General features: G+C 38.1%; 1 protein-coding gene across 11 annotated transcripts in view; it reads left to right on the top strand.

Moving 5' to 3' along the window:
- The window catches only part of RABGAP1L (RAB GTPase activating protein 1 like), a 682,268-nt gene that overhangs the window by 632,021 nt on the left and 26,412 nt on the right, over window positions 1-23,835 (top strand). For 9 of the 11 annotated variants that reach the window (XM_027086258.1, XM_027086259.1, XM_027086257.1 and 6 more), the window contains one exon: window positions 18,502-18,594. In XM_027086258.1, coding sequence (XP_026942059.1) covers window positions 18,502-18,594 — 93 coding nt within the window. Of the gene's footprint in view, window positions 1-18,501; window positions 18,595-18,781; window positions 19,092-23,835 lie in introns of those variants that run through there. The other 2 variants (XM_027086260.1, XM_027086271.1) reach the window with 1 other exon arrangement.

Below are 23,835 nucleotides of genomic sequence, written 5' to 3'. Positions count from 1 at the left end.
GGATAATTATTACACAGTACCTGAATTAAAAATACTTTCAATTTGTATTAAAGGTTGCCTTAAATTAAAACTGACTCCCTTCTTAAAAAGTGATATTTCTGATTTTTTTCTTTATTCTAAAAGAAGGCCCTTATTACTGTTTTTCACAAAAATTTTGTAAATGTTTCTGGGTTCTCTGTTCTGTGTTCATGTGAATAATAGTTTTGAGAATATCTAGGTATGTTAATACCTTTGACTTTTTCTGGACTGGAAACAGTAGATACGTAAATACATACCCACTCAAATTTAGAGTCTAGGAGATGAAGTAAATCACTTAATATGAACTTTGGCTTAATTTGGTCTGGTCCTTACATATTTGCATTTATGAGTAATCTTTTGAAAATGTTTCACAGAAAATCATTAGCTTTGAAAAAGAAAATCTGAAAAAGTTATTATTCCAAGATTTATGATATATATTTTTAAATTCATGAATTTATGATTTGTGATTTCAGCATTTTTGTGAGTTTTCCCCTAAGAGCCATGACACTAGTATTTTGTAATTTTACAAAAGTCCTGATTGTCAATATATACCCTGTGAGGCTGGTGAGGAGCAAGTCTTGATGAGCCCAGACTTCTTTTCAGCGCCTAGATTTCAACTTAACTTTGTTTCTGAGTGGAAAACATCTCCAAAGAGAAAGCCAGCTACTAGGGCTGATGGTAGAATTGAGGAGAACATGAAGGCCAAGGAAGTTACGGTTTTAAGCAAGAAAAAAAAAATTTGGAATAAGCTAAAGCATGCTTTAACTTATGAAGTTTCATAGTAATGTCTATCTATGCTATGAACCTATATCACTGTATACTTTATATAAGCAGCAAAGTGCTTCATAAAACTATCTTAACTATTATGTTAGCCAGTAAAGATTGGCTTATGAAAAGAGAAAGAAAAAACATTTATGGAGAACTGGAAAGTACCAGAATTTATCAATAACTTTGGTCCCATATTTATAGATTCACCTTCATTTTCATTTTTTCAACTATTAACCTGAATTTTATAGCGTAAGTTATATGTTACATTATAAATGATTTGCAAAGTCTCAGGACAACCTTCATGTATACCAAGGTCTATAGTAGTGGAAGCTGGGAAAGGAGAGCTCCATATATTTTTTTATAAGATTAACTTTAAAATAGTAATATTTCATTAAATAAAAAGGTACCTGGCAGTTAGAAACTCTTACTCATAAATGTTAGTATTACTAGCACCTGGAGCTAGATGATGAGGAGGTTCTCAATGTGTACTTTTTGACATAAATGAAATTAGACTTTACTTGAATCAACAGTGAAAACTGGATATCCTAACTTGGAGCTCCTCTATAGTTTGTTCTTATATTCTTGTTTTGGAAATATCACGTTGGAGATTGTGGTAAGAATAAAAAGCCCATTTAGGCCCCCAAAGGTTTATCATAATATTCCTACTTAGCTTGTTGGCCAATGCTCTTGACACCTTTCTGTTGAATTGTATTAGATAATGTTCAGGTTTTGTATTTGCCTGAGGCATGTGTGAGTAGAAGCCAAGTTATAGGAACAATTTGGAGTAACAACCTCTTCATAAAGAGTGAAAAAGCACCTCAGAGATAAAATTGAGTCACGACATATAAAACAAAAAGAATTCTTCTTTTTCTTTCTCAACCTTCGCATATGTTTAAAAGGATCATGTTGAAGAGGATATTTCCCCTTGAGCTAAAAGCTTAAAACAGATTTCTATCTATAAGTCACTTTATATGTGTATCCTTTAGCCCTTGGATGTAGAGGGGAAATGGGTAATCTTTAGCAAGTTCTGGCCTGTCCTTTTCAATTACAGTAGCAAAAAAAAAAAAAAAAAAAATATATATATATATATACACACACACACATATGTACATATATATATGGGTATACCTCCCCATTTGAACTCCAACCAGGGAGATTTGAATACAATATTGTATGTTTATAGAATTCTTTACAAATGCTTAAGTCAAGATCTCTCACCAGCATCATTGGACTCAGTGTTCCAACTCTAGGTGTAGCTGACAATCTTCACGTAGTTTCTTGTAATAAGATATAATTAAATCGATTTTAAAAGTTAAATTAGGTCCCTCCTCCCCCTCTCTCTCCTTTTCTCTCTCTTCCCTCCATTTAATTAGTTCCTCCACACTTTTCCACGTCCACCATTTGGAGGAAGTTTGTGACATCAGAGTGACTTGAGCACACTCTTCATTTCACTGCCTGTCCTATCACAGTCATTTGTTTTAAAATGATACATGATATTGGAATTATGAAAGACAGCAACAGACTAAGCCTCAAGAGATCCCTTTGAGTGTTCTTCCTCATGCTAGTTATATAGTCAGTTTCCCCCTTGTAAATTATTACAGTGGGGAATGTATTAGGGAAAACATCATTTAAAAAATTTAACAGCTGCTATAAACTCTCATTTGTCAGCTCTCAGCTGACATTCAAACAGCTGCAATCTATGAGTGAGCTTTCACTTTCAGCTTCTGGAGGTCTTTCAATTTCTGTTCCCATGGAAATGAGGAAGGCTGGATGGGTGGAAGGGAAGTGAGGGTTGACATACACATTTCCCCATACCTTATTTTTCTTGCCTCCTCACAGTTTCCATGGAAATGGGAACATAAAAGCCACTCTACCCCAAGCTATGGAGAACAATCATTCATGTGTAAACAGCAGTAGATGGACCTTAAACAGGCATACACAAAAAACTAATCTTACAGCCTTTTCTCTACCTGTGCGGCCAAGCCTAATTGCAAATATATTTTTATTTGATCTACTTCCCCTCAAAAATGATTAAATTAACTTTTAGAAAGTTAGTTTGATATTACCTTTTTTTCAAAGTGAGAATTGTCTTAGACATACTCTTGTTGATTGTCAGGTATATGTCTATATATCTGTCCTTCGTGTTTTAAGCATTTAGTACGCGTGATGTTTTTACTTATGTCTTTCCTCCCAAGATTAAAGAAATGAATTTCAATTTAGGAAACAGCATCCAATTGCATAGCATAAAAAGTCTCCTCAAATAGTCTCATTGTTATTCACTACTTTAGAAATTGCCCCACAGAGCAAAGGTAATTATTGGCTCTGTCAAACGTATCAAGGAAAACTGCCATTTTTAATTGGTTATCACAATCTTCTCATTTAGGTAACAAAAATATCCTATGTTAAGTGGATTTCTATGTCTTTCCACTTACCAACTCTCTGTCATCACATATCTCCTGTAATACCCATACTCGAGGAAAATACATGGGCATAGTCTTTATCTGTCTTTTTTATTCCAATATTTAAACTACTTCACAAAATCCCTTTGAACCTTGAGACATTAAGAATATACTTAACTGAACAAATCTGCATTAGGCATCTACTGAGTATTCGGCTTTGTGTTCAATTAAAGCAGTAGATACCAATTTTAAATAAGGCAGGGTTCTTTTTTTTGCCATAAGACATCCTAATTGGGTTAAGAAAGTTCAAACCCAGGAAAAACTCATTACAGCCATATGTGATTATTAAAAGTGGAATAGACTAATTCTAAAGAAGTTTCAGGAGGGGAGGGATGACCTGGCCTAACCAAAACGACCAGGGAAGGTTTGCTTTAGAAGAACTCTCTTTTATTGGTTTCAATGGTCCTTCCTTTCCATGTCTACTGCTGCTTTCTTTTATTCTTTTAAATTTTATTGTTTAAAAAGAAAATTTTTTTTTTCGGCCTCGCCACATGGCTTGGGGGATTTTAGTTCCCCAACTAGGGATCAAACATGGGCCCTCAGCAGTGAAAGTGTGGAGTCCTAACCACTGGACAGCCAGGGAATTCCTGTATTGTCACCTTCTTAACAAAGGCATTTTCTCCTGAACTATTTTCATAACTTTATAAATATTCTTTCAGTTGCCACCTTCCTCCTTTTCTTTATACCCCTTTCTAGTTTAGCATGTATACCATTTCCAATGAACATTCTTACCAGCACAGTTAGGATCTTTCTGTTGCCCTATTTTAAAAACCTCAGTGACTTCTTATCATAACTGGGACAAGACTATTTTTTTAAAAATACTATCTATCTATCTATTTATTTATGGCTGCGTTGGGTCTTTGTTGCTGTGCGTGGGCTTTTTCTAGTTGCAGCGAGCGGGGGCTACTCTTCGTTGCAGTGTGCAGGCTTCTCATTGTGGTGGCTTCTCTTGTTGCAGAGCACGGGCTCTAGGCACGCGGGCTCAGTAGTTGTGGCTCGTGGGCTTAGTTGCTCCGCGGTACGTGGGATCTTCCTGGATCAGGGTGCGAACCTGTGTCCCCTGCATTGGCAGGCGGATTCTTAACCACTGCTCCACCAGGGAAGTCCAGGGACAAGACTTTTTTAAAAAGATAGTTCTAATGTCAAATATTCTACCTTCTAAGTCCTGTAAGCTACCGAAACAATTTAAAACTTTAGTATTTTATGTTCTTTCATATTCCAGATTGCTTCTCATATCCAGAATGGGTGCAAACATCTGTTCAGCCCATGTGCCTGCTTTTTATTTCAGAAAATATGGTCACCGAACTAGCAACTACCAAAATAGGTTCACACTTTCATCAGTTTGGCAAGGACCTAGATCTTCTAATGACCTGGCTCCAGGGTATTCTTTCCAGCCTGCTCTGCAGGTACCATACACCAGGCACCTAGCTCCTCACCCAGACAAACATAGCTGTGTAGCACAGTTTGTAGGCCCATGTTTTTAGACCCATGCCTTTGCTTACAGCACTTCAGCTTCCTTTATGGAATGGGGAAAGAAATAAGCCATAATGAGCTGTTCCCTCTTTATCTTGCCCCTCTCTGTAGCTCTTACAGTCCTACCCTACTGTTATACTCTCTGTATTTTACATTAAAATACTAAAACCTACACAGTGTGATATAATATGTGTTAGTTTTAGTCTACACCTTGGACTTGATTAATATTTGAAGCACCCTGATATGGGAATACACAGTCCAGGGGTAGTTGGTTAGCATTGGAAAGACCCTAATCAGGAGATAACTGCTATAAATTCAACCTACTTATATTTAACTCTACGCTGAAGGGTTTTCTAATTAGCATAAAGGATGTCAAATAATTTTTAATTGGATTGGCTAGAAATGCTATATAGGCCTTCTAGCCTTACCTGGATTGCACGTAAGATTCTGGTAAGCTAGCAGTCTGAAACCTGCAGGATGGCACCTGCAGCCAAATGCGCTGGGCTTGTCGACTCTCAGCTAACAAACGATGCTTCCTGCCTAGTAGAAAGGTAGTGGGGAGGAGACGTATGGCTATGGTTATCTCCAATCCTTGGAGGCTACTGATGTCTACCAAAAAAAAAAAAAAAAAGGGAGAAGACGACGAAGATGAAAAGAAAACTCCTGACACTTGCAAATGGTCAATAGCAACAGCTCCCTCCAGGACAATGCTTGTTTGCATGCTAGCTCCATTTTAAAGTCTGTCCTAAATTTCCTTGTAGATTTGTGAAAATATTCTCCTCTAAGCCATAACAGTATGAGGCTCATATTTCAATGATGGCATAAATCAAAGTCTGTCGTGTATTGTAAGTTTCTTGATGAAAGGATTGTGTCATAGCTATCTTTGTATCCCACATGGCATCCGGCATAGTGCCTTGTACATAGTAGATATTTGTTGAATGAATGAGCACATACATGCACTTCCCAATTCTGTAAGGAACAGATCCAGCATTGGGTCATGGGGGCACTGGGAGCCAATGTGTGGTTTCCCAGAGTTCCGCTAATTCAGCATTCAGAGTTCTCAAGGAGTCAGTAGTAATTGTCCATAACTACCTCAGCTCTAGTTGGCCATCAGTACAAAGATACATTGGGACTGTCATCAGTAGCAGAGGAAAGTAGCATTGTCTGTGTCATCTTCAGAAATCCGTACTCAAATGTATCTCACGTTGCTGTTTCTGCCAACTCTGGCTCTAGAGGATGACGATGGAAAAATCTTTAGGAAAATTATTTTTGTTGTTCTGTATCTCTTAGACAATTTGAGGCAGTATATATAGCTAATCAAGTACATAAAAAGGTTAAAGTAACAACAGAAGATCAGGGAGAAGAAATAAAAAAGGCACAAGAATAACATAGAGACTTTCAAAAGCAAAATAAAACAATGTTTGTAAAAATGGTAGTATCATATAGTAGTTCAAAGCAAGGACTTTGGATCTGGACTGCCTGGATTGGAATGAATCCCCACATTGCTAGCTCTGTGACCTTGGGCAAGTTATTTACCCTTTCTGGCTCTCTGTTTCCTCCTCTGTAAAGTGAGGAAAATTAATAGCACCTACCTCATAGGTGTGAGGCTAAAATAAATTAATACATGTAAAGCATATAGCGTCCAGTGCCTGGTATATAAGGCAGTGCTCGGTGTGTTTGCTGTTTCTACAGTGATATGGACAAATCATTGCTCTAAAGGCAGAATGCTAATTTCAGTCCATTTGAAGTCCTTCTGTCTGTGTGTTTACACACTCTACCTCAAATGAGTAATCTTCATGCCTTGAATCTCCCACAAATTGGTGCTTATACTCTCTTGTGGAACTTATCACATTCTACCCTAAATAACGCAATTATTTGTAAGCTGCTTAAAAGCAAAGACTATCTTCTTTGTCTTCCTCTTAGCACACAGAAGAGTGCTTGCATAACAGCCTGGCTTACACAATAGCTCTTTAGTAACTATTTGTGGAACTATGAAGCAGACAATAGTAGGTTGGTCTGTGAAGTTGGTCCCTGGAGGCCCTGTACCTTGGGCTGGTGCCTGTGTACCTCTCATACCTCTTCAGCCTCAGCCAGCCTTTTCTCTCCTCACTGTGCTCCAGCTGACCTTCAGTCCCTCCAGCCAGCTTCATGGGCATGTGACCTGCGCGACTGCATTTGGTTTAACGCTCTACTGTCACCTTGAAATTCTCACTTTTTGGACAAGGGGCCTTGATTATCATTTTGTATTGGTCCTGGCAAATGATGTAGCTGGTCTTCCTCTTTCCCATCTTGTGCCCATCGTGCCCTCTGCTGGGAACACTCTCCCCCCCTACTCTTCACTGGCTGACTTACTCTTCAGGGCTCAGCTTCGTTGTCATTCCTCAGAGAAGCAGTCAAAATTAGATCCTTGTGCACTGTTATCCCTCCACCTTTACTTCTCCCTAAGAGCATTCACCTTATGTAAGTGCAGTATTTATTTCAATTGTGTGATCATTTCTTCAAAGACTTCCTCCCCACCAGACTGAGCTCCTTGAGGGGACACACTGTGCATTTGTTCCTGGATGGCTATGCCTGCTACACTGTATATAATCAATACGTATTTGTGGAATGAGTGAGTGAATGGGTGATTTTTAAAAATGCAAAGGAGGGATGAGTTTTTCTTCCCATGTTAAAAAGTTGGTGTATCAAAATGGCAGTGCAATCATCATGCAGTTTAATACTGCTGCTGCTAACTTCTAACCAGTTTGACTTACTACCTTTAAGGTAGTATCTCAAAGATAGGTGAATACAGAAACGTTTCCCCATTTCTCTTTCTTCCCCACTGCTTTCCTTTTCAGATAGTCTGGTATGGTACAGGTGAATCTCTCTGAAGACGGAAGCACTCAGACTGTTTTATACAGCTGCTGTTTGGCATATTAGTCTTGAATTAAATTTCTTATAGCATAAATATCTATAGCCTTCTGTCCACTGTGAATATTTTTCGCAATAGTATATATTTACTGTTGATCTAATTGTCAGTAGAAACTGACATGAAAGTACAGCTTCGGGTTTCTCAGCATCCTCAGTGCAAAGGCCAGCACTATTCTAATGAACATAGCATTTGATGGTGATAAAAAACAGTGTCCTACTTAGCTCCCCTATCATTCTTCCCCTCTGTCTCATTGTCTAGCTTTAAATAAGCTTAATTAGCTTGCTCTGAATGCATAGCTGTATCAGCTTTCTGTGGCCCAGTTTGGGGACTACATCTGGTTAATCTACTCCCTGGAATCAGACCAATACCATTCAACATGTAATCAGATTTAGTGTATTACATACCATCTTACAGTCTTAATTTTTAGCACTCGGTAGTCATTCTGTTATTTTCCAAAACTATAATAAACATTTTAAGCAATACATTTCTAATAAAAAGCTCATTCAGAAGTGGAATTTTACATGAGATATTACAGTGGATTTTGAGCACCTCCCACCAAAGGAAAATAAAAGCATCCAGTATGGTATACCAACTAAAGATATCATTGCTTTTTAATCATTCCAAAGAGAAAACAGAATTTCCATAATTCAGCCTGAAATGGAAGTTAACCAGCATAGTGAGATAAGGATTTGTTTTGCTTAAAAACAGGTAAAATGTCTTTTTTTCTCTTTCAAGTATTAAAAAAAATTGAGAAAAAGACTTAAAAACCAACAGAAGGAATAGTTGTGACCCAGTTGCAACTGCTGCACTTGGGTGAAAAAAAAGAACCCATCTTTTTTTTGTACAAATCAGTACATGAAGCAGGCGCAACAGAAAGAAATAAATATGAGAAACAATACCCAGAGAAGGGCATTCTCAATGAAGCTGTAGGCCTCAAAAAATGTTCCATCTAAGCTCTGACTGATTCCAGTACCTTAAGGTAATTTGCTTTTAAGCTGTAAATCTCCTGGATTGTTTATGCCTCAATACTTTTTTCAGAAGCCTGGGAGAGAAGGAAAATATATCATTTCAATCTGCCCCCTCTTGAGACTTTATGGAATTTTAAGCAGGCTTCTCCCAGAGTTAAACTCCTGGTTCAATCACCTTAGGGTCTATTTGACCTTCCCTTTTTTGTTCCAGTTTGCCCAGAAAGTTCAGGGAGGAGGTGTATATATTTCTGAGCTCCTGCTTTATGCCAGGTAAGACAGCAGATATCCTAGGTTCATCATCTCCCAGTCAGGTGTTAAAATAAAGTATCTGTATCATCTTGCAGTTGATTTGCTCAGTTAGTTGCAGCAGGTGACTGATGAGGCTTAGCAAGGTCTTGGGTTTGAGAGCTCTGTGTGCTGGGTGGATGACAGGCATGTAACATACTGCAATTAAGGCTTTACCTTTGGTGTCAAAAAGGCCTGTTGGGTCAGTCATTACCGTGGTCCCTGTGCATGTCACTTAATCTTTCTCAGTGTACTCAATTTATTGAATGGGCATAGTAAACCCAGTTCAACTTCGTAAGGCTTAAGTAATATAAAATATGTTAAGTGTTTAGCCCAGTGCCATGGCATGCTGTATGCTCTTAATAAAAGGAGATGGACGTGGTAGTTGTTATTTGTGTTACACCCCCATTTTAAACAGTAAATAATTGAAGCTCTGATTAAGAGGTTTATTGCATGATATTTTATTTTATTATTTTTTTTTATTTTTTGGCCCTGCCACGCGGCTTTTGGGATGTTAGTTCCCTGACCTTCGGCATTGAGAGTGCAGATTCCTAACCTGTGGACCACCAGGGAAGTCCCCTGATTAAGAGGTTTAAATGAATTGCTTCTATAATTACATATCTAGTATTTGACAGAGCAAGATTTCAAGTATAAACTAAGCCTGTTTAACCCCTAAATCACCCTACGTATAATATTGAGAAGTAACTCTATTGTTTAAATAATTGTTCTTGAAGCGTATGGGTTTTCCCTTATTTAAAACTTGATTTTGTCCTTATATCCAAACTGCTTATATAATAGATTCTTGAAATATTTTAGAACATTAAAAATATCAGTTTTTCCTGAGATTCTTCCTAATCTTAACAAATTTATTCTCTCCTAAAGTTTGTTTAATAATTGGTTGTTTGAAACTCAGGATGGGTATTCCCTTAGAAACCGATGATTATGTTCTCAGGCCAGTTCATAAAAGCCTCTCTAGCCTGTCTGTCACTCTTCCCTTTCCAGCATTTGATGTTTTCATCCAGTGGTTTTCAAATGGACAGTGTATTGCCTGAGGAGCAGGCAATTTACAAAAATAGAGGTGCCTGACCATACCTCAGACCTTTTGAATTAGAATCTTGAGGTGAACGTGCTGGATCCGTCCCAGCAGGAGCAATAGCAGGCTTGAAGTCCTGAGACAGGACAGAGTATGATGCGTCAAAGGAACTGAAAGAAGTCCAGTGTGGCTGGAGTAAAGACTGGTTGTCTCTAAACTCTTTTGATCGTGCATTCCTGTCAGTAAAAGGAATTTAAGCATATATCTCCAGTATATGAATATTCATTTAAAAGTAAATTATGTACATGTACTTTGATAAAATAGGCACAAGTATAGACATTTTTAAAAGTTGAGGTTAGGGGCTTCCCTGGTGGCGCAGTGGTTGAGAGTCTGCCTGCTGATGCAGGGGACAAGGATTCGTGCCCTGGTCCGGGAAGATCCCACATGCCGCGGAGCGACTGTGCCCGTGAGCCATGGCCGCTGGGCCTGCGCGTCCGGAGCCTGTGCTCCGCAACGGGAGAGGCCACAACAGTGAGAGGCCCGCGTACCGCAAAAAAAAAAAAAAAAAAAGTTGAGGTTGAAAAAAAGAAGTAGAACTGAAATTTTTAATAATTGCCTTTTGCCTTTTCCATGTTTTGGATCCTTTTATGTACCCCTTGGGATGGGTGAACCCCACTTTTGTGAAATATAGGCATAGAAAGTGAGGGAGAGAGATAGATAGAGACCAGATCCTATAGCACCAGCAGAACTATGTCAAGTATTTTTCTCTTTATCCTAAGCACAAGAGGCAATTGAAAAATTTAGGAAAGGGAATGACATCAGATTTGCATCCTGAAAAAAAAGTTGACTACCTTTGGGAGTAGAGCAAGCATGGACACAGGGAGACCAGCTTGGAGGTTATTGCAGTGATGAGAGGTGATTATGACTTGAACTAGGGCAGTGCCAGTGAGGTTCAAAAGAAGAAGACATGCTAGAGATATATTTGGAGGTATACACTATAGAATCTAGTGACTTACTTCATGATCACTGATGGGGGGAGAGGTCAAAGTGACTGCTGGGTTTCTGGCTTGAGCATCTGGATGAAGATGAACCATGGAAGAGTAAGTTGGGGGGTAGGGAGTGGGTTGTGTCTCCAGGTTGAAAATAATCTCAAATGTGAAACATCCAAAAGATAATATGAAATTTGCAGTTGAATTATGTAGGTTGAGCTCAGTAGAAGTCTTGGGCTGGGAACTGTAAATTTAGGAGTTGTCAAAACATAGATAATAAAGAAATTACTCTACCTCCAGATATTGTTTATTGATAGGAAAGCTCTAGAGCAGAAGTGCCAAGGAGTTCCATAAAAATAGCATACGAGATAAGATTTATAGGCCTGGAGATGAGAAATGAACAGATAAGCAGTTTCTATAAAATGCAAGTGTCTCTTAAAGTTGCTACAGCATTGGGACCAGACAGCTTATATTACAACATGGTAAAGAAAGTAGAAATCAATATTTCAGAAGCTTTCATAGATACTTTGATGAGCACACTACATTGAGGAGTGAGCCGTGAATGCCGGAAAGTGACTCACTTCATACAATTATTCATGAATGAGGACAGGAACCTGTCACAGGTGTGTGCACCATTAGGCTTGAGTAATTGGGGAAACTGAGCATGTCCAATGAAATGAAAGGAAGTGCAGCACTGTGGACTAATGTGTGGATTCAGGAGAAGAATGCCTAGTAATTTGATGTCTATAAGGCTTGGGAGTTATGTTAGAGTTACAGCAAGAGATAAATACTTTTCTTGTTCTCACTCCCTTAAACCATTGTATTCCTTAAGTATTGGAATATCACTAATATTGCCAGAGGCTCAGTGTCGTGTGAAATGGGTGAAAGGGGGTCAAAAGGTACAAACTTTAAATAAATAAGTCCTGGGGATGTAATGTACCGCATGGTGACTATAGTTAATAATACTGTATTGCATATTTGAAAGTTACTAAGAGAGTAGATCCTAAAAGTTCTCATCACAAGACAAAAAATATGTAACAATGGAGATGGATGTTAACTAGACTGACTGGTGATCATTTTGCAATATATACGAACATCAAATCATTAGGTTGTACATCTGAAACTGATATAATGTCATAAGTCAGTTATACCTCAATAAAAAAGAACACAATGAATCATCATTTATAGGCTTTTATGTTCTCTGAAGGTTTTTCCCCCAGTACCCTGGGGTAAAATCAACTCTGTTCCCCTCCTCCTAATGCTAAAAGCTCTAAAAGAGTCAGAATAGCTTCTTTTGCTGAATACCATGCAGAGGGTTAAGTGAAGCCTATAAGGACATGCTCCCTCTTCTTAGATGTCTTCTCCTTTTGATTTCTTCCCATCTATTTCATTCCAAGTCCTTTGGGCTTCTGCAAACTGACTTAGAATTTTCGGTTCCCACTGATCCACCTTCTGTCCACAGATCTTGGTAGGTCTTCACGGAAGTGGCTCTGAATTAAAAACTCTCAGCCTGGGCTTCCCTGGTGGCACAGTGGTTAAGAACCCGCCTGCCAATGCAGGGGACACAGGTTCGAGCCCTGGTCCGGGAAGATCCCACATGCTGCGGAGCAACTGGGCCCATACACCATGACTACTGAGCCTGCACTCTAGAGCCCGCGAGCCACAACTACTGAGCCCGTGTGCCACAACTACTGAAGCCCGCGCACCTAGACCCTGTGCTCCGCAACCAGAGAAGCCACTGCAATGAGAAGCCCACGCACCACAACAGAGTAGCCCCTGCTCGACACAACTAGGGGAAGCCCACACACAGCAATGAAGACCCAACACGGCCAAAAAAACCCCAAAACTCTCAGCCTGCGCCTCTACCCCCCATCACCAAGAAATGTGGAACTATGCTACTTATCTATTTTTTCTCTGTCCAGTGATTAATATATTAAATTGGGATCATTGTTGTTTATCCTAAGAAATTATCTGAAGTAAGAGCAGTATGTAATGGTTAATACCTTCGTCCTGTTCATTTTTTAGGCACTCAGACCTCTGACCATCAGGAAAATATTGACTAGATTTTATCAGCCTTTTTCAAAACTTGTGATTTACTTTGCCAGCGTTTGCATCTATCACTAAATATTTTTATGTTGTTTATTTCTGAAATAGAGAAGCAGATTCATCAAGCCCTGAAATAGCTCTTACAAGTGACTGGCCCCCTGTCAAAATTTAGCACAGGGAAATACAGCATTATTTAATCAGGCAAGGGAGTCTACATGAACCAGTCATAATGAAAATCCTCCCCCACTGAGGCGCTCCCCTCCACCCCAACAAATTTCCTCTTGATCCCCCTTGTACCTTTTATGAACATCTGCTATTGCACTTATAAAACTATATATGGTAATTAGACACATAATCGGCACTGTGTCTAGACTGTCAACTTCTTGAGGAGCTTTGCCTTAAACATCTGGTCGCAGGCAGTAGATCCAGGTGGTTGAAGAGGGCAGATTCTGGAGGTAGACTGCCTGGACCCCATTTCTGACTCTCTTTATTTACCAGCTGTGTATGATCTTGGGCAAGTTATCTTTCTTCAGTTTTCTTATTTGTAAAATCCAAATAATACTTCACAGAGTTGTTGATAGGCCTAAATATAGACTTCTCTAAATTATAGCTTTAAAACTGTTAGGAAATTCTTTGACGTGGAGGCATTTCATGTTTTTCTTAATGCCGATTACTGCTGATCAAAAGCAGAGCGTCCCTTGTGAATGCAGTGCTGAAAACGTCGCATGCTGGCCAGGCCTCGTTTGTCTTCATTGATAATTTTTTTTTTTTTTTTTAAGAAGAGGGTTTCTCTTTATTTTTTTAATTAGTTTGGTTTTAGTTTTGGCTGTGTTGGGTCTTCGCTGCTGTGCGCGGGCTTTCTCTGGTTGCAGCGAGTGGAGACTACTCTCTGTTGCAGTGCACAGGCTTCTCATTGTCGTGGCTTCTCTTGTTGCGGAGCATGGGCTCTAGGCGCGCAGGCTTCAGTAGTTGTGGCACATGGGCTCAGTAGTTGTGGCTTGTGGGCTCTTGAGCGCAGGTTCAGTAGTTGTGGCGCATGGGCTTAGTTGCTCCATGGCACGCGGGATCTTCCCGGACCAGGGCTCGAACCCGTGTCCCTTGCATTGGCAGGCAGATTCTTAACCACTGCGCCACCAGGGCAGTTCTTCATTGATAATTTTTAGCACAGTGGTTTTTAGTATGAATTCCACTTCCCAAGCATCTACCCTTCATACCTTCCATCCCCCAATGCCCTCCCCTTTCTGTTTGGAAAGGTGTGTGTGAGTCCTAGGTGTCACGATGACTTGAGGGCGTGACTGACATCTAATAGGTGATATGTCAAATGGGCCTGGGATGCTAGAGGCTCAGAAATGGGAAGTGGGGTCTAACACAACCAAAAATTATTCCACCCGAAACGCCAGAAGTTCCCCCACCTTGAGAAACACTAGCGGCTCCTAGATTCTTTTCTCTAGTTAAATTCAAAACCAACTTTTCACAAAATTGAAATACTATTTTCATAAGATCAGCATATGCCAACAATCATTCCATATATACTGCAGAGTTTAGATCAGGTTGAAAATCTCCACACATGTGTTCTGCTACATTGTGTCATTTCCCTCTTTTCTCTGTTTAAATTTTCCTTAAGTTACTATAATCGGTGTATTCCAAATTTGTGACTTAAGGGTTCTATTACTCCATTAATTACTACCCCAAATTTAAGATTTATTGTTTTAAGGTACCTGAACTCCTTAAATGTATAAAAATCACATTTGATAAGCAGGAAACCTAACCAAATACATATACATAAGAGAAGTATGTTTTATTAGAAATAACTAATGCACATGAAATTCAAGTATTTATAAGGAGTATTCAAAATAACGTAATAAAAGTAAAAAATATGAAATAAAGTAACTCAGGTGGATATGGTTACTGAGGTAAAGATTATTAAGACAAATTCATGTAAAATTAATTGGTATACTTATATGTATATATATTTATTCTATCAGAGTCCTATAAAAACAGGAAATACGTGCTTTAAATGAAAAGAAGAGAGAGAGCATGGGAAACGAAGAATGTTGAGCATACGTTAGTCACCCCTTATCTGTGGTTTCGCTTTCCGAGGTTTCAGTTACCCTCAGTCAACTGCAGTCCGAAAATATTAAATGGAAAATTCCAGAAGTGAACAATTCATAAGTTTTAAATTTTGAGCAGTCCTGAGTAGGGTTATGAGATCTTACGCTATCCTACCCCAGTTCGCCCAGGATGGGAATCATTCCTTTGTCCATCGTATCCACTCTGTGTACACTACCTGCCCAGGAGTCACTTAGCCACCCCAGTTATCAGATCAACTGTCGTGGTATCACAGTGCTTGTGTTCAAGTAACCCTTTTATTACAGCATGTTATCTATATTATTATTAGTTATTGTTAATCTCTTACTGTGCCTAATTTATAAATTAAACTATCATAGGTATGTGTGTATGTATAGGAAAAAATAGAGTGTATGTAGGGCTTGGTGCTATCTGCAGTTTCAGACATCCCCTGTGGATGAGAGGGAACTACTGTATTCTTATTCAGTCTTCCCCTCCTACATCTCCAACTGAGGCCTGCATGATTAACCTTTAGAAAGAGTAATGCAAATTAGTAATTACAGTCATCCCTTGGCATCCACAGGGAATTGGTTCCAGGACCCCCCGCAAATACCAAACTCCACGGATACTTAAGTCCCTTATATATTGCATAGTATTTGCATATAACCTACGCAGATCCTCCCCTATTTTGTTTTGTTTTGTTTTGTTTTGGCCACGCTGCAAGGCATGTGGGGTCTTAGTTCCTTGACCAAGAATCTAGCCATGTCCCCTGCAGTGGAAGCTCAGAGTCCTAACCACTAGACCACCAGGGAAGTCCCCTCTTCCCTATACATCTCATTCCTCAAGTACACACTTACATTAAATTTATTTAATTTAAGGGGAGAGATACCTATACTGCTCTTGAGATAGTAGGTTGTTTAAATTCTAATCATTCTTAATGACTTTATGTTTTTTTAATTAAAACTACATACTAAAGAGGTTTTTAAAATTCCTTTCTTTGATAAGAAAAAATTCAAGCTCAATATTATATTACCTAAAATAAAATCAATTTTGTCCTGAAATATAGTTTTGAAAACTGTAACAGTCTGTTTTCTTTATCTCATAAACCACGGGAGTTTCATATCAGGTCTCCTTCCTCCTCCACCTTTTTTCCCCTTTTACTTTGTGCCAATCACAGGTGGATGCTCAATATCACCCCACAGCACAAGATAAATAAGCTTGGAAGGTTTCCTAGCAACATATTGTTCTGGGAACCTGCTCTGTTTCCCTGAACAAGATGAAGCCAAACATCCTAGAATCTCAGCCAGATGGGAAAGGATTAGCTTATTGAGGGGCGTTTCATGCTTTTTTTTAAAATTTCACTTTGAAATGAACCGCTTAACATAACAAGATTGACTTTTAAAAGGACACTCTTTTACATATTAAAAAAAAAACCTCAGTAATAGTTCTAATTTAAAAAATACAGTTTTAGGAGAAATTCTCTAGAGACAAGCTTGTAACATGTAATTCACTTATTGGTGAATGGATCCATTTTAGAACTATGTGGAAAATACTTCCACATAAGACTGACGTTCAGCCTGATACCCAGTGGTGCCAGTATTCAGCTACAAAAATATTAACATATTGTACTTCCTTCTCATTTTGTGGTAAGTGGCTGCTGGAGTAGGCTCCCTCCTCACAATGCCTCTACACAAATCCTCTCACTTCTCCCTTGACCCCCTCCTTCTAGAGATCCGCAGGAAACCCCTGTCACTGCTTAAAACTCTGGGACTTCTTCCCTTTTCTCCTCAGCTCCAGGGCTACTTCAGTGCCAGTGATTTGCCACTTGGTCTTGAGAGTCTGGTTTTGGTTTTCAGAGTATATGATTAATACAGAGAAAAGAAAGCTAGAGGAAATTGCCCCTCTCAAAGTCAAGAAAAATAATGTGGTTGCTGTTTTGTTAGCACACGATCATGTATATTTTCCTTGTTGTTTATCGATGATCTTGAGGCCACGCAGTTGGCAGGTGGTGTTTTTCTTTCTCTTGCACTCTCGTTGGTCACAGCATACTGTTAAAGGTCTCTGGAGATGGAGTAGTAAAGGGTTAGAGTTTCTCATGCCAATATTCAGCAGTGGTTTTGCAATTCAGTGACATGCTGGAAAATATTCTTTCTTCTAGTCTCATTGGGTAGGCGGTCCCCCCATCAGCCAGGTGAATACTGTCATCATGTGGTAATTGAATGATTTACACTACCTGACAGGTTTGGACTGTGTGCAACTTCCCAGTTGTGGTGAGAAGCAGATAATTCCAGTACTCACAGCGTTCCTGGATGGGAAGAACAAAGTAATTAGAATAAGCTGGGGGATGACACCCGGTGTCTTTGCATTTTATTTAACAAATTCTGTGGCCAGATTTAAGAGAATTGAAACTGTCCTCATCCTGGAAAACCATAAGATAATTTTATTTTCATTGGTGCTTTCCATTCTCTCTTGCTCTCTCTCTCTCACACACTTAACATGTTTTCTAAATACCATGTTTTGAAGTCGACAAGAAACAATCTGTTGAGGGCCTCCTAGGGGCCAATTACATTGGTAGGCATCATGTTGGATGCTGAAGGGCATCAATACATGGTCCTTGCCTTCACTGAGTCCCCAGTAATTAGCCAAATAATGCGCTTATCTTTTAAAAAATTTCGATAAATTTATTCTTCATTTCAAGTCATTTACGTTAGGACCTAAACGTTAAGGAAAGATTTTGATGTCTAAAGGAATTATATAATTTTGATTGTCCAAGAAAAGCCTAAGAGTAGACTTAGTCTGTTATGTATAACATGTAATAGATTAAAATGGATTAATTTTTTGAATATTCTCTGAAAACACGGTTTTAAAAAATTCAATGAACCAGGCATTATTTTAGATACTTCGTCATTTAATTCTCCTGACAACCATTATGAAATAGAAATTTGCCTACCAATTTTAGAATCTGTTTTCTCTCTGATATATTATTAGCTCCATTAAAATTTTTTTGTGTTGCTCAATATTTTATTTTTATAAAATAATAATTCTCACTTTTAACATGTTGGGAGAGTGAATTTTACTTAAAGAAAGTTAGTTAACAGAATTAACACCACTGTTAAATACATTAACAAGAAAAAGTGATGCTATATCAGCAATGTTGTAGAACAGACTACAGCGCATTTTGGTAAATAAAGTTTTATTGGAACACGGCCATGCTCATTTGTTTGTTTATTACCCATGGCAGCTTTTGTGCAGTAACAACAGTGGAATTGTGACCTAGATTGTGTGGCCCGCAAAGCCTAAAATATATGTTGTCTGGACCTTTACAGAAAAAGTTTGCAGACCCTGTCCTAGAATCTAGATTTTCCCCCCACATTGAGTCCGGTGCACTCCTTTAGAATGCCAGAGACTTCATTGGGAAACACATCAGAAAATGGTTTCCTAAATGATCTCCTTGACTAACATGCTTGTCCTCTAATCCCTGCAGGTACCGACCAAGAAGCTAAAGAAATATGAGAAAGAATATCAGGCAATGCGAGAGAGTCAGCTGCAGCAGGAAGACCCAATGGATAGATACAAGGTATGGGAGACAGGGGTCGCCTGTCAGAGCCAAGTGCCTTCTTTCCCCTAAAGTAGCAGCTGTGGAAAGTTTGTTCCCTCTGTTCCTTCTTGGTTGATGTAGACTCTCTGACCATGCTCAATGTCCAGGTATGTTTTCATCTCAGGAGACTCCTGAGTGGCCAACCATAATATTTCTTTTCTTTCAGTTTGTATATTTGTAGGTAACTTCACCTGTTGCATTTATACTGGGAGTCTTCATAAGAAGCTGAGAGAAAGAGAGGGAAAAAGAAAGAGAGAAAGTGGCTATCGACTACTTTCAAAAATGAGAAAAAAGGAAAATGGCAAAGTACGGTTTTAGCTGTGCACAGTCACATCCACAAAGACTTTTAGAAGGCGAACTGCTCCAAGACTGGCACAAGAATGTATCAGACTTACCTCTGTCTGTAGCCAATGTTCAAAATACAAACTCACTCAAAAGGAAAAATAAAAACCACAAAGCTATATTGAGCACAGTCATGGTGTTTGTTGCAACATTTATTTCCACAAACAAATTTATGAGTAACAGTGACATTTCATTACAGTATGCAGTTCAAGAATCAAGATGATTTCAGTTTAATATCTTAGTTAATTGTAGTATTTAAAAAAATGGGGGCCAATCATAAAGATCTCCTCAGTGGTAATTAGCAACAGCGTTTCCATGAAACAATATTGGGGAAGTACTGATTTCAAACTTATTTTTTTTCCAACTGAAATATTCGTGTCTCTCTTCAACATGTTTTAATTCTTCAGATTCCTACAGATACAGAATTATTCCCTCCCTCTCCACATCAGTACATTAGGACAAGAGAGTATTGTATTCATACATTGAGCACCAGCAATGCCAAAAAGTACTGCAATGACATTATTAATTAAACCACCCACTGTGGGATGACTTCTGCTTGTATAACTAGAGTTGCCTCCATGTGGTCAGAGAGCTGGACACGGGCAGCTGCAGTTACACAGTATATCTTGTCTCCGTTGCTGAATTGAATAGCATTGGAGGTTCACATAGGGGAATGGTGGAAGGAGTGTATGGATTTTGTAGTCCATACAAAAACCTGAGTTAAAAACCTGAATTTCTGAAAAAGGAGACAGAATTTGGAGTCCCAGTTGGGGGTTTTAATCCCTATGCCGTTGTTCAGCATCTTGGACTAATTATTGAGCCTCTTCCTCATCTGTAAAACATATAGTATACACATTTCCTTGAAAGATTGTTGTGAGGATGAGGGATGTTATATGTTAAGTACCCAGCACATAGTTGGTGTTCAACAAATGGTTGTGATTAGCCTTATTAGGTCCACTGCCTCTAATTACCCAATTATTACTAGAATAATATCACCTTATTTGTGTCTGCTCCACCAGTCCCTTCATTATCTTTCTCCTATTTCTCTCAAGTATTGCTACCTAATAATCTAACATCAGTGTGTTACTGCCCTTGTTTATAAAACCAGCTGATAATAAAATCCCACATATTGCTGTGGCAGATAACTATTACCATATAAGGTGCTCATAGATAAAGTTGGAAGTTAATTTCCACCCCTCAATAAAACCAGTTTTAATGCAGCTTATGTAGCATGCTGCTTTAGAAAGGCTTGAAGTAGTAATTATAAAATATTATTAAGGATCCAAAGTGAAGCTCTCCTACTGCTTGCATCATTCTAATTTTCTTATTGCTGCCATTGTTATGAGTAAAACCTAGGAAGGATACTTCAAAATAGAAGAGAGGGAAATGAAAGACTAAAGTGGTGTATTTAAAATCAGCCTGGAACTGAACTTATTTCTTATATCCTTTTTGTGTCAAAGCAGCTATGTATAAATAAATAGTACAATGCATATTATTTCTTAAAATGTAATTATCACACAATATACTATTGATGTGTACAGTTTTTACTGAAGGGTCAAAGTAGAATTAAACTTTTTTTTGGTCTTTGTTTTGCAAACAGGTACTACTTTTAAGCTTGAATGCTCTATTTATGCATATCAGATACCCTCTATAGCTATTTCTTTTGTATTATTGTAATAGCTTGTCAATACATCATCCAACTAATATTTCTATACACTTTTTTTTTTTTTTTTTTTTTTGCGGTACACGGGCCTCTCACTGTTGTGGCCTCTCCCGTTGCGGAGCACAGGCTCCGGACTCAGGCTCAGTGGCCATGGCTCACGGGCCCAGCCGCTCCGCGGTACGTGGGATCTTCCCGGACCAGGGCACGAACCTGCGTCCCCTGCATCTGCAGGCAGACTCTCAACCACTGCGCCACCAGGGAAGTCCCACTTTTAATAATGTCTAGAAATTTGTACTGGAGTTAAACTTGGTAAAGTTATAGTCCTCACATTATAATTACATTTTCAAGGTGACACTTGACAACATAGTGTCCAACCATCAACAGATTTGTTCTTTCAGATACTCACTATCTAGTTTAAGAAGCTAATTACAGTTGTATTCATTAAAGTAGGAAGGTGTCTTAGGAAATACATTTTAGCAACTTATAAATTTAATCCTGTCAAGAATAAGATCTGTGCCCTGGGAATAAGCACTTTATAATTCATAGTTCTTGGACTGGGAACCCGAAAATTCTCAAGAATAACTTGGGAAGATCTCTGAAGGCATTGAGTCAGAACTTATACCAGTTCACTGACAACCCCTCCTCAACCGTTAGGATCCATAGTGTTTAAAATGCCTTGTTTATCCTCTAGCTTGCCATCCGGCAAGGGAGTTAGGAAGATTGTGTCAGTTAAAAAAAAAAAAAAAAAAAAAGAAGTCCAGAAATGTCTTACCTTAAGATATTCCAAGAGATTTTTTCAGCTTGATACTCTTTCTCTTGGGCATGGTAGGGGAGGATAGGGAGGATAGCTCTCAGTAGTCACGTTCTTGCTGTAGCTATCTAAACATGTGTTTTGTGTCTGTTTTTATGATATGCAAACATCTACTTCTGAGGTTATGTCACTGTGCTCACCTGTATCTAACACTTGATGAAGTGGTGTTGGTATAAATTTAAATTTTAGAACCCTAAGCACAATGAAAATGTTCTGGAATTTGATAGTGGTGACAGTTGTACAACTTTGAGAAGGTAGTAAAACCACTGAATTGTATATTTTAAAAAGACGAATTTTATGGTATGTGAATTATATCTCAAAAGAAAAAAAAAAATCCAAGCAAGGTGTCTGAAGAGAATTGGCATCTGCCTGCCATCTTTTTTTTCGTAAACCTCAATCACACCGGAGGTACCTGTGCACAAGCCGTACTTGTGGGAGGGAGACCTCCTGTCAGAACTGGAGCTAATCAATGAGTATAGATCTTATGTGTACTTATATTTATAAGGCAAAGGCCAACATAAGTGGGTGATGCATTCATTTTTATGTATATATACATACGTGTGTATATATATATATGTAGTATATACGCATACATATATACATGCACACAGACATAAACATATAAATAGATAATGCATATATATATATACACTGCCAGTGCTACCTGGTGTTGGCATCAGTTTGTATTTGAAACCAGTGAGCTCTATAATGACTGCTTATAGCCTTTGGTGTACTCTTTCTGTTTATCTTCCTGACTAGATTCCAAGACACAGAAAGGAAACTTTATGGGAAGAAGAATATACAGTATTTATTCTAAGCCTCTTTTATTGTCCTTCTTAAGTTTGACCTGGCCCGATTTGTGTAGTGGTATTTATCTGCTCTGATATTTTGGTTTGTAAATTTATTTATAGATTTCAAGTGAAGTGAAATGCAGGATGAAGATTTGTCTGTAGAAGTACATCATGTATACTTTTATCTTCATACAAATCCCCAGAAAACAAACATTCATGGATATGTGCAGCTGTTTTAGTCATTTTAAAAATTAGTAGCCAAGCCCCTAAAAAGCAGCTATCAACTTCAGAAATTAAAATATCATTTGCTATTTTAAGGTGACGAGTTGTTTTCATTTGGGGGAAGTTAGTTTTCTAATGATGTAATCTATTGATGACAATTTTAGAGAACTACAGTCTTCATCTGTCTTTAGAAGATGACATGCTTTTCTTGTTTAATTAAAGAACTACTTGTACAAATGTGGGTTAAACCATCAAAAAGCACAGCTAATTAATTAAATTCAGTGAATCTCCCAACGTGTAATGAAGGTTATGTTATTACCTGTTCTAGATGGGCAAATCCTAGAAAGAATCAGGAATGCTTAAACTCTCTTGGGTTTGGGAGACAGTATTATAAATACATAGTTTCTAATTGAAGAATCTTATCTATGTTCAGTATAATTAAATCTAGAGTGTTTAACTTCTTTCTTGAGGTTAGACATAGTACATTTTTTTATCAAAATGTAATTCAAATAGAAGGAAAATGATTCCTGTAAGTTCACAGAAGGTTTTTCTTGCCCATACTAATTTTTGTAGAGCAGTCATCCCCGCATGTGATTTAAAATTAAGCTATTTAATTATAAATAGCACAAACAAGATTTTCTAAATAAAGCTTAACTTGTAGTATTTGCTATCCTTACATATCTAAGGAAATAATTCAGAACAATTGTCACATTTTGTTTTTAACTTGATAAGTGAAGAAGTTTATGCTAAACATACGTGGAAAAAAAGACCCCCACCTTTTTTTTTTTTTTTACTGTATTGGACCCTTCCTTACTCAGAGAAGTCAATATAAGTGAATCCATCTTTGAAAAGTATTTTTCTTCCAATGGAAATAAACTTATTATTTTTCACATCACAGAGATATTGCTGGCTTTTGGAAATAGTTATGTTATGAAATCATGTGCTTTTAATGAACAGTGATAGTCAAGAGGATGATTTCTTTCTGCCTCTGACAACTTAATGATAAACTTCAAAAGGCTGCCACTCTTTCTTTTTGCACGTGGGTAACTCGATGAACTCACTGTTATAGGATTGTGGAGAAGGCAAGCCTAAGTTCTCTTGATGCTTCTCGAGCCACTTAGCTAAGAAGGAGCAGGTGGTTTCTGATGATGCTTGTCTGCTGATTGAGTTATACTTAACAGGAGAGGCATAAATGTTATGCATATTAAGAATCTCTTGGTATATTTATCAATGATCTTCAGAATTCTCCAAAAATTTTCTTCAATTTTTAGTACGTCTTGTTTCTTGTTAAAGGAGTCTGACGGAGAAAATTACATCACATTCCTATGTTTCTACGTCATCTAACCCATTTGCTTTTTAAAAATTTGATTTGTATGCTAGAGTAGTGTAGG

The sequence above is a fragment of the Aethalodelphis obliquidens genome, unplaced genomic scaffold, assembly GCF_003676395.1.
Source record: "Aethalodelphis obliquidens isolate GAN/ISIS:26980383/991018 unplaced genomic scaffold, ASM367639v1 scaffold55, whole genome shotgun sequence".
NCBI lineage: Eukaryota > Metazoa > Chordata > Mammalia > Artiodactyla > Delphinidae > Aethalodelphis > Aethalodelphis obliquidens.
The sequence above is the reverse complement of the archived record's forward strand: the minus strand, read 5'-3'. Positions and strand labels throughout refer to the sequence as shown.